At 44.6% G+C, this 13800-nt stretch overlaps 1 protein-coding gene across 1 annotated transcript in view; it reads left to right on the top strand.

The window, feature by feature from the left end:
- The first annotated feature begins 772 nt into the window (after window positions 1–772).
- The window catches only part of th (tyrosine hydroxylase), a 49036-nt gene continuing 36008 nt past the window's right edge, over window positions 773–13800 (top strand). The window contains exons 1-2 of the mRNA XM_055649669.1: window positions 773–2516; window positions 9440–9643. Coding sequence (XP_055505644.1) covers window positions 2430–2516; window positions 9440–9643 — 291 coding nt within the window. The 5' untranslated portion in view covers window positions 773–2429. The remainder of the gene's footprint in view (window positions 2517–9439; window positions 9644–13800) is intronic.

Consider the following 13800-nt stretch of genomic DNA (forward strand, 5'->3'; position numbering starts at 1 on the left):
GCACACACACACACATACATGCACACACACATACGCGCGCGCGCATACACACACATACGCACTCATACTCACACACACACACACACACATAAACGCACACACATACACACTCACGCACATACACACACACTCACACACTCACACACACACACACATACACACACACACATACCCGCGCGCGCATACACACACATACACACTCATACTCACACACACACACATACACACTCACGCACATACACACACACTCACACACTCACACACACACACACTTCACACACACACACACATACGCGCGCGCGCATACACACACATACACACTCATACTCACACAAACACACACACATAAACGCACACACATACACACTCACACACACACATACGCGCGCGCACATACACACACATACACACTCATACACACACACACACACACACACACACACACACACACACACATATACATACACACACACACACACACACACACACACACACACATACACACACACATACACACACACATACGTGCGCGCACATACACACACATACCCACTCATACTCACACACACACATAAACGCACACACGTACACACTCACGCACATACACACACACTCACACACTCACACACACACACACGCACACGCACCACACACACGCGCGCACACGCACACACACAAGCGGTGGGTGATTTTAAACGTGCCCTGGATCACCCGAGCAACTGAAGCTGTCGCTACTGCTGCTTCATCGAGAGCGGACAACTAATGGTAAATCATCCTCTCACACACACAGGGATGGGTCTTCCCGCCGCCGCCACGCAGAGCCTCGTCTGAAGGCTCTTGCTCGAAGCCCGCGTCGAGAGGTGTGGATGGGTTGGTGGGGAGACTCCGCTGCTCATCAAAGGCATGACAAGAAACCTCGTATCTCTTCACCCAGAGAGAAGGGGAGGGTTAAACAAACCCAGTCACCGAGTATAATGAAGACAGAAATTTATACATGTTTAGGTTTCATCTAATTCAAATGATTTAGTGTCAGTCGGCGCTTAAAGTAATAGATGAGCTTCCAAAGGCGAGCAGTCACGATGGGGCGAATGGCCGGCTCCCGCTTCTGTACATTATTCATGATACTGAACAGAATGAGAGGAGACAATTAACAGTGGGCCAGGGGTCACTTGTTTAAGACAATTCAAGACTAGAAACTACATTAGGGTAAGCCCGCCCTAACAGGGTTAGGCGCAAAATGCTCTGCGGGTCAGGCACCATCTCTGGAGAACATGGGGAGGTGACTTTTCCAATTGGGACCCTTTTTCCCATTGTCTTTGGAATGGCTGTGGGTGCAGATCGAGCGGCAATAAGCACAAGGATATTGAACAACGGTTTGAAGGCAAAGAATACCAGGGACTATATCGGTGCAGGCTCGAAGGGCCGAATGGCCTACTCCTGCACCTAATTTCTATGAAATATAAAAAATGATGAGAGGCGTTGAAAATATAGGTATTCAGAATCTTTATGTTTCCCAGGGTGGAAATGTCAAGAATTAGAGCGCATAGCTTTAAGGTGGGAGGGAGAATGTTTCAAGGAGTTGTGCGGGGAGAAACGCATTGCCCGAGATGGTGTTTAATGACGGTTTAGATAGGCACATGGATATGCAGGGAATAGAGGGATATGGACCATGCTTTGCTTGGGCGTTGGGGGCAGAATTACTGCTCCATGCTCTATGTAAAGAAGGGATGCAGGATTAACTGGATCAACCATTTGGGGAGGGGGGATTTAATGGGAACTCGGGGGGTTATGTCTTTACACAAAGAGTGGTGGGCGTATGTAACAAACTGCCGGAGGAGGCAGTCGAGGCAGGTACTATCGCAGCGGTTAAGAAACATTTAGACAGGGATAGGACAGGTTTAGAAGGATATGGGCCAAAAGCAGGCAGGTGGGGCTAGTGCAGATTAGGACATTTTGGTCGGCGTGGGCGGCACGTTGGGCCGAAGGGACATTTTCCACGCTATATTACTGTATGACTCGATGAATCTATAACCAGTATGGGCACGACGGGCCGAAGAACGATTTAAATCGCGAACATACATATAGAGTGGTTTACCGATGTGGTTTAATAAAGTGAGCGGGTCGAGGGTTATGCAAAGTATCGGACGCTCGTGCAGAGTTGGAAAGCTCCGTGTGATTCACCTCCGGGCTGGGGGCGGAGAATTACAACTGGACAAAAACTCTTCCGATATTTCTTATTGGAAGAGGACCAGCGATACAGATCTGTTGTTTGCTCGATGTCGAGGAAGTCCAATAAATGGGCGCGATGGGGTGTCAAGATAAGTAAATGAGAAGACCTGACGTAAGGAGGAAGATGGAACTCGCTTATAAATAGGAGCGGCGGGAGGACGGGCTGGCTGGCAAGTGGCAGAAACTTGCAGGGCGCCTCGATGATGCCCACGTCGAACCCCTCGTCCGCCAGAGGCTTCCGCAGGGCGGTCTCTGAACTGGACTCCAAGCAAGCCGAAGCCGTGACGGTGAGCTCCGATGTCTTTCTTCCACCTCTTTGATCGCATATGGGTGCACTTATGCGCGCATAACTTACATCCATCCGTTTTGCAGAAGGGAAATATTTTTCGGTCTGTCCCCCCGAGTTCCAACATTTTGTGTCTGTCGTCGGTTTAAGACAGCATCTGCAGTTCCTTCCTACACTATTTTCCGTCCGTAATGTATTTATACGTAGGATGAGATGCTGGTTTCCACTTTTACTGCTGTTGTTAAATTTGAGGTAGACTTTTCTTGAGTTGAGTTGAATTTAGTTTACGTCTACCGAGGTACAGTGAAAAAACTTTCGTTGCGTGCTAACCAGTCAGCGGAAAGACAATCCACGATTACCCACGAGGAAACACTTTTTCTCACAGCGAGTGGTGAGTCTGTGGAATTCTCTGCCTCAGAGGGCGGTGGAGGCAGGTTCTCTGGATGCTTTCAAAAGAGAGCTAGATAGGGCTCTTAAAAAGGAGCCCGGGGCTATGGGGAGAAGGCAGGAACGGGGTACTGATTGGGGATAAACAGCCATGATCACATTGAATGGCGGTGCTGGCTCGAAGGGCTGAATGGCTGACTCCTGCACCTATTGTCTATTGTCTATTGCAATCGAGCCATCCACAGTATACAGATACATGATAAAGCGAATATTAACCAAAGATATGAAACAAAAATTAGTAAATGGAGTTATGTTATTGAACATTGACACACAGTGGAGTAACTCAGTGGGTTGGGTAGCATCGCTGGGGAAAAAGGAATAGGTGACTTTTCGTGTCCAGATCCTGCTTCGAACTGAGTCAGGGGAGAGGGTTACTAGAAATATGAAAAGATACAAAACAAATCAGATGGATACCAATAGTGACACTGGTGGGATGACCAGGGGAGGGAGGGACAGAGAGAGAGAGAGAGAGAGAGGGGAAATGGAAGGGTTACTTGAAATTAGCGAAATCAATATTCATACCTCTGGGTTGCAAGCTGTCCAAGCGAAATATGTTCCTCCACGTGTTATTCATACGTGATTAATGCTTTCGCTTAAAAATATGTAGATGAATCAGATTTTAGCCTCTTCCCAATCGCCACCATGGGTCAATAAGGATAACATATTTGGAGACCAAGGAACTGCAGATGTTGGAATCTTGATCACAACACAAAGGGGCTGGAAGAACTCAGCGGCTCCGGCAGCATCTCGGGAAGGATGGTCCGGCGACGTTTTGGGTCAAGTCTGAAGAAGGGTCCAGACCCGGAAAGTCGCTTGTCCATTCCCTCCACAGATGCCGTCGGACCCGCTGAGTTCCTCCAGCACTACGCGCGTTGCTCTGGGTGAAACATTCGAAATGGGCAGTGAAATCATCATAAACTTCACGATAATCGAGCATCTTACAAATATGCCTTGCCATAAAGGGGAGTTGTTTACACAGCACGAAGGTTTAACTCTCACGCTCACAATGGAGAGTGTCGAAGGGTAAAGAGTGAATTGATTTACCCGGAATATGTTTCAGAAAGTGCCCGCGGTGCAACAACAGAGCTCCGCCGAAACGCACAGCAATGCAAACTAAATATAAGATATAAGCTCCGAAGATAGACACAAAGTGCTGGAGTAACTCACTGGGTCAAACAGCATAGACACAAAACGCTGGAGTAACTCAGCGGGACAGGCAGCATCTCTGGATAAAAGGAATGGGTGACTTTTCGGGTCGAGACCCTTCTTCAGATCCCTAGAGAATCGGAATAGGTGATGTTTGGGGTCGAGACCCTTCTTCAGACTGACCCAAAACTTTCAGTCTCGACCCGAAACATCACCGATTCCTTTTCTCCAGAGATGCTGCCTGTCCCGCTGTGTTACTACAGCATTCTGTGTCAATCTTCGGTGTAAACCAACATTTGCGGTTCCTTCCTACAGCGAGTATAAGCTCTATTTGGCATCCAATGATTTTTTATTTATTGCATGTGAACCTCTTTAAAACATTGACAGTTCATCAGCTCGGTAAAGAGGCAGAGCGTTTGGAAATAAGAGACCTATCCAAATTAGTAAATGCACATCCATGGAGGAGGTGAGTTCATTTTAATCAGGATCGCTCTCGGTGCGATGCTGAACTCGCCTGAAAGTTGGGCGTTGTGGGACATTTTTTCTCTCTACAACTCTCTATTTCAAGCTGCTAACCTGCTTGAAACAAATCGCTAGTGACATCTGTCACTGCAACAAACGTTATTCTAGCGCCCCGCCATTCACACAGCAAGCGAGCAAACTGGACCACCATATTTCTCTTTGAGGTGGAATTTTCTGATTTGTACTTTCTTAGAGGTTTGGTAGGTGATCAAGAGGAGTGCATTTGCTCCTGGTAACATAACGATAATATAATTTCACATCCCAGACATCATCATCCCAGACGAATGGTTGGAACTGTTTATCTATCCCATGTCAGAAGAAGGGTCCCGATCCGAAACCATTCCCTCCACAGATGCCCTCCGACCCGCGGTATTCCTCCGGCACTTTGTGTTTTACTCATGATCCCAGCATCGGTAGTATTTGTATCTTTAATTTCCCCATGTGCTTGTTTGACCCACCTCAATCTAATCTCTTACCTGTTAAGCATAAAAAAATAGTCCAACTCCTTATATACATGAAACGATTCCAAATCAAGGATAACCGGAATCCCAGTGACCATATTACCTTCAGACGGATACTTTACATCGTGAAGGACACAAAGTATTGGAGTAACTGTGGAAAACGTAGAGAACGTGCATGAGTGAAGGAGAGTCCAGGCCCTAAACTTCACCTGTCCATGTTCTCCAAGGATGCTGCCTGATCGGCTGAGTTACCCCAGCACGCTGCGTCCTTCTCTGTAAACCAGCATTTGCAGTTCGTTGTTCTACTTTACACCGTTTGCTGTTCAGTTGCTGTGAACAGTTTCTTTACAGTGGCGCAGAGGTAGAGTTGCTGCGTTACAGCGCCATGCGTGCTGTCTGTACGGGGTTTGTACATTCTCCCCGTGATCGCGTGAGTTTTCTCCGGGTGCCCCGGTTTCCTCCCACACTCCAAAGGCGTACAGGTTTGTAGGTTAATTGTAAATGTCCTTAGTGTGTAGGATATTGCTAGTAAACGGGATGATCGCTGGCCGGCGTGGAACCGGTGGGCCGAAGGGCCTGTTTCCACGCTGTATCTCTAAAGTCTAAAGTAAAGTCTAATGCTGAATGGGGCGCACTGTCTGTTTGTTCCTAACCCAGACACGGTGCAATCCCGTATATAAATGCAGGAGGATTCATGAAAAAAAAAATCTTCTTCTGAGATAGTCTCACATGATCTACCATAAATTATTTCTATTTGTTTGGGAAGTGAATAATGGGAGCAATGTGGTGCCACAGACCATGTCTCGATGGGCACTATGGTGATGTGGGCAGAAAGAACTGCAATAGGCAGATGGGTAGTTTGGGGGTGTGGTGCACAATCGATAAGTTTTGCTTTAAAACTATTTCCATAAGTTCACTTCTATCCATAAATCTAATGAGAAAGTAAACCTGGAGAATCAAGGAACTGCAGATTCTGGAAACTTGTGCAAAACACAAAATCCGGAGGAAATCCGTGGATTGGGCAGTATCCTTGGAGGATATGGATAGGTGACATTTTGGGGAGGGGCCCTTCTTCAGGGAAATAATGTATTTTACTTGAGAATTTAAACCTGTTTGTTCTCTCCATCCAACCTGTTCTCTTTAATTGAAAAAAAGACACAATGTGTTGGAGTAACTCAGCGAGTCAGGCAGCATCTCAGGGGAACATGGATTTGGGTTAGGACCCTTCTCAGAATGGAATCTGACAGGGATCTGAAGAAGGGTGCCGACCCAAAATGTCATCTATTCATTTTCACCAGAGATACTGCCTGACCCGCTGAGTTAATGCCCCTGTCCCACTTAGGAACCCTGAACGGAAACCTCTGGTGACCTTGTGCCCCACCCAAGGTTTTCATGAGTCGCCAGAGGTTTTGGTCCCTCGCCTGGAAAGCCTCCATCGAAGTGTGAGTTGCATCTGACCAAAGATCCCACAGGATATTTGCTACCGACCGCACACACACACACACACACAAACACATCATGAAGGTGGGGGCCAGGGACAACCGAGGAGCACTGTCTGCATGATGAAGAGGAAGGTAAACAGCTGCCACAGAGCACGGTAAGTCTTTTAGAGAGCGCGGGAGCGAGGGAGAGAAGGGGAAAGAAGGGGAGAGAAGGAGAGAGAAGAGAGAGAGAGAAGGGAGAGAGAAGGGGAAGAGAAGGGGGGAGAAGAGGAGAGAAGGGGAGAGAGTAGAGAGAAGGGGGGAGAAGGGGAGGGGGGTGGAGATAGTTTTAAGAAGTTTAATAAAGTTAGCGGGCATTTTAGCTTCCGGCGGATCTTCTAGGTTCTGAAAACCAAAGATCCTAGGATCTTTGCTGAAAACTCCAATGAGCCAATCAAAATGGTCGGTCAGCGAAGGAGATTGCCTTCAACTGCCTGTAAGTAAATAGCAACCCCACTCCACTGGCTTCGACCAAACGGGTCGGTTTTGAATTTGTTGAATTAATCGCAGGAACATAGAAGAAGCCTCGACTACGCGGAAACCACTTTCGACCATTAGGGAGAGTGACCAAACCTCTGGGAACCTCACGGAAACCTTGGGTGGGGCGCAAGGTCACCAGAGGTTTCCGTTCAGGTTTCCTAAGCTCTTTGTGCCTTTTTATTGCCACCTGCAGTTCCTTGCTTCTACTTTCCCTCTAACCGATGCAAGTTTTGTTCCCTATGGTTATAATGTCATTATCATTTTAAAACAAAGTCAGAAAGGGCTAGAACACTTGGTGGGTCGGTCAGAATCTGGGGATAAATTTGCTGATTTGCTGCCACAGGTTTAAAATGTTTGTTCAGTCATTAAACGAATCATTTCCCATTTCATCTTAGCATTTGCTTTGCCTGGCCTACGGATTTTTCTGTCCTTTTATGTGGATCAACACATTTGAATGACCTCATCCTGAAACTCCCTTCCTAAGCTATACTTCTTTGATCCACTCTTTCTTTGATCTCTTTTCAATTTATCAAGAGTAAAGAGTGTAACCCAAACGTCACCCATTCCTTCTCTCCAGAGATGCTGCCTCACCCGCTGAGTTATTCCAGCATTTTGTGTCTAACTTCAATAGTAAAGAGTGTTTTACAGTCATATGTCCCGAAATGGAACAATTAAATCCTTACTTGCAGCAGCACACCAGATAAGTAAACATAGTACTCTGTAAACACCATTGGTCTCTTTTATTCCTCATTTTATTATTTCCTATTGTCGTGTCTTATAATTTCTACCTCCCTTGGGAATCCCAATGATTCAGATGTTTCTAACTATCCATCAGAGGTTGTCAGAGGTGTCAGAGGTTAAGGGGAGAAGGCAGGAGAATGGGGTTAGGTAGGTATGTTACAATACTTACCTTCAGCGGTGCTGCAATTCTGCCACTGGCCGTGTGCGCAATTCTGGCGCGTTTGAGGGAGGGCGGGGTTAAAACGCGTTTTTTTTCCGACCTGGTCCTGGATTATATTTTGTTGGAGTGCAAGATTTTGCTAAAGAATCGTTCCGACGGCTGTTCTGTGTGTTTTAAAAAAAAATTATTACGACAAGTTCATCTCTGGAGTGATTTTAAAATCAGCTTCTGAAGCCGTCAATGCCGACAACGGGGCCGGATTTTATGTCGGGGACAGGTAAAAGGAAGTCGTTTATTTTTATGTATAAAAGTGTTTCTTAAGATGCATTTAATTCACATTTTAAGTTGCAAAAATATATATTAGGCATTTTGGTGCCATATGATTGTACTTACTTCTAATAAAATAAAAAATAAAAATAAAAAAAAGTTGCGAAACAGTGATTTTTTTCCCCGAAGAACCGGCAGTGTATTTGCTGCCGATATGGGGAACTAAATTCACCACAACATCAACGTTCCAAATGGTCGCGTTCCAGAAAAACCCACTCGCAAGCTGATTTAAATGGCCATTAATTTACAGGTATTAAACATTAAATTCCTTCCATTTGGTCTATAAACCCATGACAATGAGATTTAAAAATTATGTTATATTGTGAATTCTTGTGTGAATGTTATTTGGACACTTAGGCTATTTAAAAATGTTAATCTATTCTTAAGAAATGGATAGATGTTTAGATCTAGTAATTGAATTTTGTAATTTGCTACAATTAGGTAACTAAATAATTATATGCTTTAATTTCAAGATCTAAGTAAGATTGTTTCATATTTGTTTCAGAATGCTTCAATCTAAAATAACTAAAATTTTATTTCAATTCTCTTAATTTTTAAGAAAGTTATGGGCTTTTGACTGTTCTCGATCACAGCTTTTCTGTTAAGTCAATGAAAAAGCAATAGGGAACAAGATGCCAATTCCTGAGTATGAAAATGGCTATAACCTTTTAAATACTGAAGATATGAAAGTGAATCAGGTGTCAAATTAAACTTCTTTTTATGCTTTATCTGATGGGATAAATTAAAGACTTGATTTTTTAAAATCTCAACATTTTGTAACATTGCTAGGTTAGGAGGGAGAAATAGATCAGCAATGGCAGTGTAGACTTGATGGGCCAAATGGCCTAATTATACTCCTATCTCTTATGATCTTATCCTCTATGTCTGCTTTCCACTCCTCTTATCCCCTTTTGCCCTTTCTCTGTTCAGTTTGTGTCACTTTCGTCTGCACCTTGTTTCTATCCATTCCTGATTATTTGTCTCTGGTGTGCTTATCTATTCACCCTATCTATTCCCCTCATGATTTTATACATCTCTACGAGATCTCCCCTGCACTCCCAAGGAGTAAAATCAGGTTGAACGTTGCTTTCGTGAATTGTCAATGGGTCTGTGAGGCTGAATTCTGAACCTGTCTGATGTCCTTTCTTTGCGTTGTCAGTCTCCCCACTTCATCGGACGCAGGCAGTCGCTGATCGAAGATGCGCGGAAGGAACGGGAAGCAGCCGCTGCTGCCGCCGAGTCAGCGGATTCTGGGGACCAGCTGGTGTTCGAGGAGAAGGATGGCAGAGCTATGGTTAACCTGTTCTTCACTCTCCGCTGCAGCAAGGGATCTGCTCTCTCCCGCACGCTCAAAGTGTTCGAGGTAACATCAAACATTAGCCATTGCGGCCATCAGTGTGTCACAACATCCAATATTGGGCATGATTCATGAAGTTAAATTAACTGTTTTGGACCTTGGATAATACAAGATAATCTTGTCCTTCAAACTGGTTAACAATTACCTAGTTAATGAGACGAAAAAAAAATTACATTTGTCAGATTATAGCTTCGAGCCTAGAAATACATAAAATTATAAAAGGCCTAGATACGGTAAACAATCAGTACCTTTATCCCATGGCGAAAATGTCAAGGACTAGAAGGTGAGAAAGGCAGAGTTTAAAGGAGATGTGCAGGGCAAGTTTTTTACACAGAGGGTGGTGGGAGCCTGGAATGTGCTGTCAGAGGTGGCGGTGGAGGCAGATTCTATAGTGGCATTTAAAAGGGTTTTAAATAAGCACATGGATATGGAGGAATATGGTTCATATAGAAAGATAGAAAATAGATGCAGGATTAGGCCATTTGGCCCTTTGAGCCAGCACCACCATTCAATATGATCATGGCCGATCATCCAGAATCAGTACCTTTTCTGTTTTCACCCCTTATACCTTGATTCCGTTAGCCCTCATGTGCAGGCAGATTAGTTTATTTTGGTATCATATTTGATGCAGATATGGACCGAAAGACCTGTTTCCTTATTGTACCTTTCAATGTTCTATGTGTTTTGATTGAAAAAAAAGCATGGATAAAAGCTTTACGTTTAAGAAGGAACTGCAGATGCTGGAAAATGGAAGGTAGACAAAAATGCTGGAGAAACTCAGTGGGTGAGGCAGCATCTATGAAAGCTATAAAAGCTTTTTGGTCCACCAAGTACACCAAGTTCACCAAGTTCACCAAGTACATCAAGTACACCAAGTACACCAAGTACACCAAGTACACCGTGACCAGTGATCACCCGTTCACACTCGTTGTATGTTATCTTACTTTCTCATCCACTCCGTACACATTAGGAGCAATTTACAGAGGCCAATTAACCTACAAGCCTTAGTTCTTTGGGATGTGGGAGGAAACCGCAGCACCCGGATGAAACACATGCGGTCAAAGGGAGAACATGCAAACTCCGCACAGACAGCTCCAAAGGTCAGGATCAAATCCGGGTCTCTGGCGCTGCAAGGCAGCAGCTCCACCAGCTGCGCCACTGGACTGTAGCTGACACTCTGAGATCCTTTGGTGTTCACGTCTCAGAGTTACACTGGCAACTGCTTCCATATTGAGGTCAGTGACTGAAGAGGTCTATACATTCATGTCAGAGTTGGTGACTTCAGACAGACTCAGGCAGTGTGGACAGTGTTTGAAATGATTGAGTTAAGGCGATGTTGAGTTAGGGCAACACAGAGGTGCAACGGCAGAGCTGCTGCCTTACAGTGCCAGAGACCTGGGTTCAATCCTGACTACGGGTGCTGTCTGTATGATGTTTGTGCGTTCTCCCCGTGACCATGTGGGTTTTCTCTGGGTGCTCCGGGTTTCCTCCAAAGTCATGCAGGTTTGTTAAAATTGTCCCTGGTGTGTAGGATAGTGTTAATGTGTGGGGGTGATTGCTGGTCAGCGCTGACTCGGTGGGCCAAAGTGCCTGTTTCAGTGCTGCATCTCTAATGTCTAAAGAGACAGGAGTTTGCTCAAATCATTATTCCGATGAATTATTGACAATTCAATTCCAAAATAAATTGGTATGGTTCAAGGTAAGAACAAACTCAGGCAAGATTGTCCGCACTCTAGTAAGATGAAAAACATTGGCAATGCACTTTATAAACATGTTCAGAAAGTTGTCGATTGCGCTGCTTTAAAATAAATCTTTCACCTGAGTTTAGGGTTCATCCATTATTAGCAGGGCATGCAACCTGACATTTCAGCTTCTGAAGTCCACAAGTTGTTTGTGGTGATGTGATGGTAACTAATGCACAATGAGTTAATGGGGCTTGAGGGCTTGAGCCTTTAGGGCTAAATGTGGACCTCGTAGGTTCATGCAACGAGTCTGAGGCAAAAAGCCATTGCCCGAGTGTGAAGAAGGGTCTCGATCCAAAACGTCACTCATTCCTTCTCTCCAGAGATGCTGCCTGTCCTGCTGAGTTACTGCAGCTTTTTGTGTCTACCTTCGGTGTAAACCGCCATCTACAGTTCCTTCCTAAATAATTCGCCCAAGGATTCTTTCTCTTTTGGTTTATCTTGAGTTTACAAGGAGGAGACAAACCATCACAAATTTCACTTCATATATCATGTCAGTTTTTGCAATATATTTGGGGCACAAGGAACTGCAAATGCTGAAATCTTGCATAGAACACAAAATGCTGGAGTAACTCAGCAGATGAGGCAGCATCTCTGATGGAAATGGATAGGCGATGTTTCTGGTTAGCGTCCTTCCTCAGTGATAGTAGTGGGGGTGGGGGGGGGGGGGGGGGGGGGGGAGAAAGCTGAGAAAGAGGTGGGAGCGGGCCTCATTTGCCAGGTTTTGTCCCAACCCCATCTCTTTTCCTGCTTTCTCCATCATGCTACAATCATTCTAAAAGAATGATCTCGACCAGAAACGTCACTTATCCATGTTCACCGGAGATGCTGTCTAACAGTAAAGATGCGGGGGTGGGGTGGGGGGGGGGGGAGGAAGGATGCATTTGGTGCATTTTTGTGGAATAAAAGGTGAAACAAACAAAGTCCCATTTCTGTTCTGAGGCACAGACACTAATGCACAATTTCAAATTGGAGCTATTACCTTAAGAAAGGATCAGAGATTGGCAGACCCACATGGATGATATGTGAGATAACGGCATTTATTTCTAGGTCCCTCTTGGCAAAACAAATAAATCGTTAAAACAGATTCAGTTACAATGGTATTTGCATGCTAAAGAACAGCCTCTGGGGCAGAAGCAAGAAACCAGCCATACATTATTATGGTCACACAGAAGGGTAATTTAATATTCCATGTCAGGTTTTTTTTAACTTCCAAGCTGATTGAACAAGTGGCCTTAGCAAGGGTAGGAGGCCGGATAACAATCAGGCAGAAATTGAATTCACAGTTAACATCACTTTGTTTTCATTACATCAACCATGTGAATTAACAACTCCTTTTCCCCATGCTGGAGTCAACCCGAGGGAATTGAAGGAATTGAAATCACTTGCATCACTATTTACTTCATCACGCAAATTGGAGGAACAGCACCTCATATTTCGCTTGGGCAGCTTACAACCCAGTGATATGATCTTGATTTCTCTAATTTGAAGTAACCCTGTCAAACCCTCTTTCCCCTTGGCTTCTGTAAATTCTCCCAATGTGTGTAGTTTGCAAAATGTGGGGCAACATAGAACTAGATAGACACAAAATGTTGCAGTAACTCGATGGGTCAGCCAGCATCTCTGGAGAAAAGGAATCGGTGACGTTTCGGGTTGAGACCCTTCTACAGATCAGTGTGTGGATGATTGCTGGTACCATTTTATTTTACTTTGACCCTTAAACCTAAAAACATGGAAAGTCCGACCAATGAGTTGTCTATTTACTTATTTGAGCCTGTTTTTGTCATTCAATGTGATCACTGCATATCCTGTGTTTAAGTTTAAAGATAGAAACATTGCCATTGTTTCAATGTACAGAAGGGGATAAAGCAGACTCGAGGGGCAGAAATAAAGCAGACTCGAGGGGCAGGGCCGAATGGCCTATTCCTGCACCTAATTTCTATGTTTCTATATCACTTAAGCAATTCCCACAGCTAAAACCTGGGCTCTAAGCTCCATTTTTTATAGTAATGACAATTGATTCTTGAACCTTGTAGGAGTAACAAAACACATTCTTTAGTCTAAGGGTGGTGAATCTGTGGAATTATTTGCCACAAAAGGCTGTGGAGGCCAAGTTAATAAATATTTTTAAGGAGTAGATAGATAGATTCTTGATTAGTACATGTGTCAGGGGTTATTAGGAAAGGGCAGGAGAATGTGGTTAGGAGGGAGAGATGGATCAGTCATGATTGAATGGTGGAGTAGACTTGACAGGCTGAATGGCCTAACTTTGCTCCTATCACTGATGACCTTATCACATACATGTACTTTTGTGGCAGAGTAATACGTTTTGTATTGTATCACATAAGAATTTGATTACAAGCAACACAACATGCATTAGCAGTAATGGGAAACCGTGGAGATTTTGCCTTTTGGGGTAGC

The sequence above is a fragment of the Leucoraja erinacea genome, chromosome 18, assembly GCF_028641065.1.
Source record: "Leucoraja erinacea ecotype New England chromosome 18, Leri_hhj_1, whole genome shotgun sequence".
Lineage (NCBI taxonomy): Eukaryota > Metazoa > Chordata > Chondrichthyes > Rajiformes > Rajidae > Leucoraja > Leucoraja erinaceus.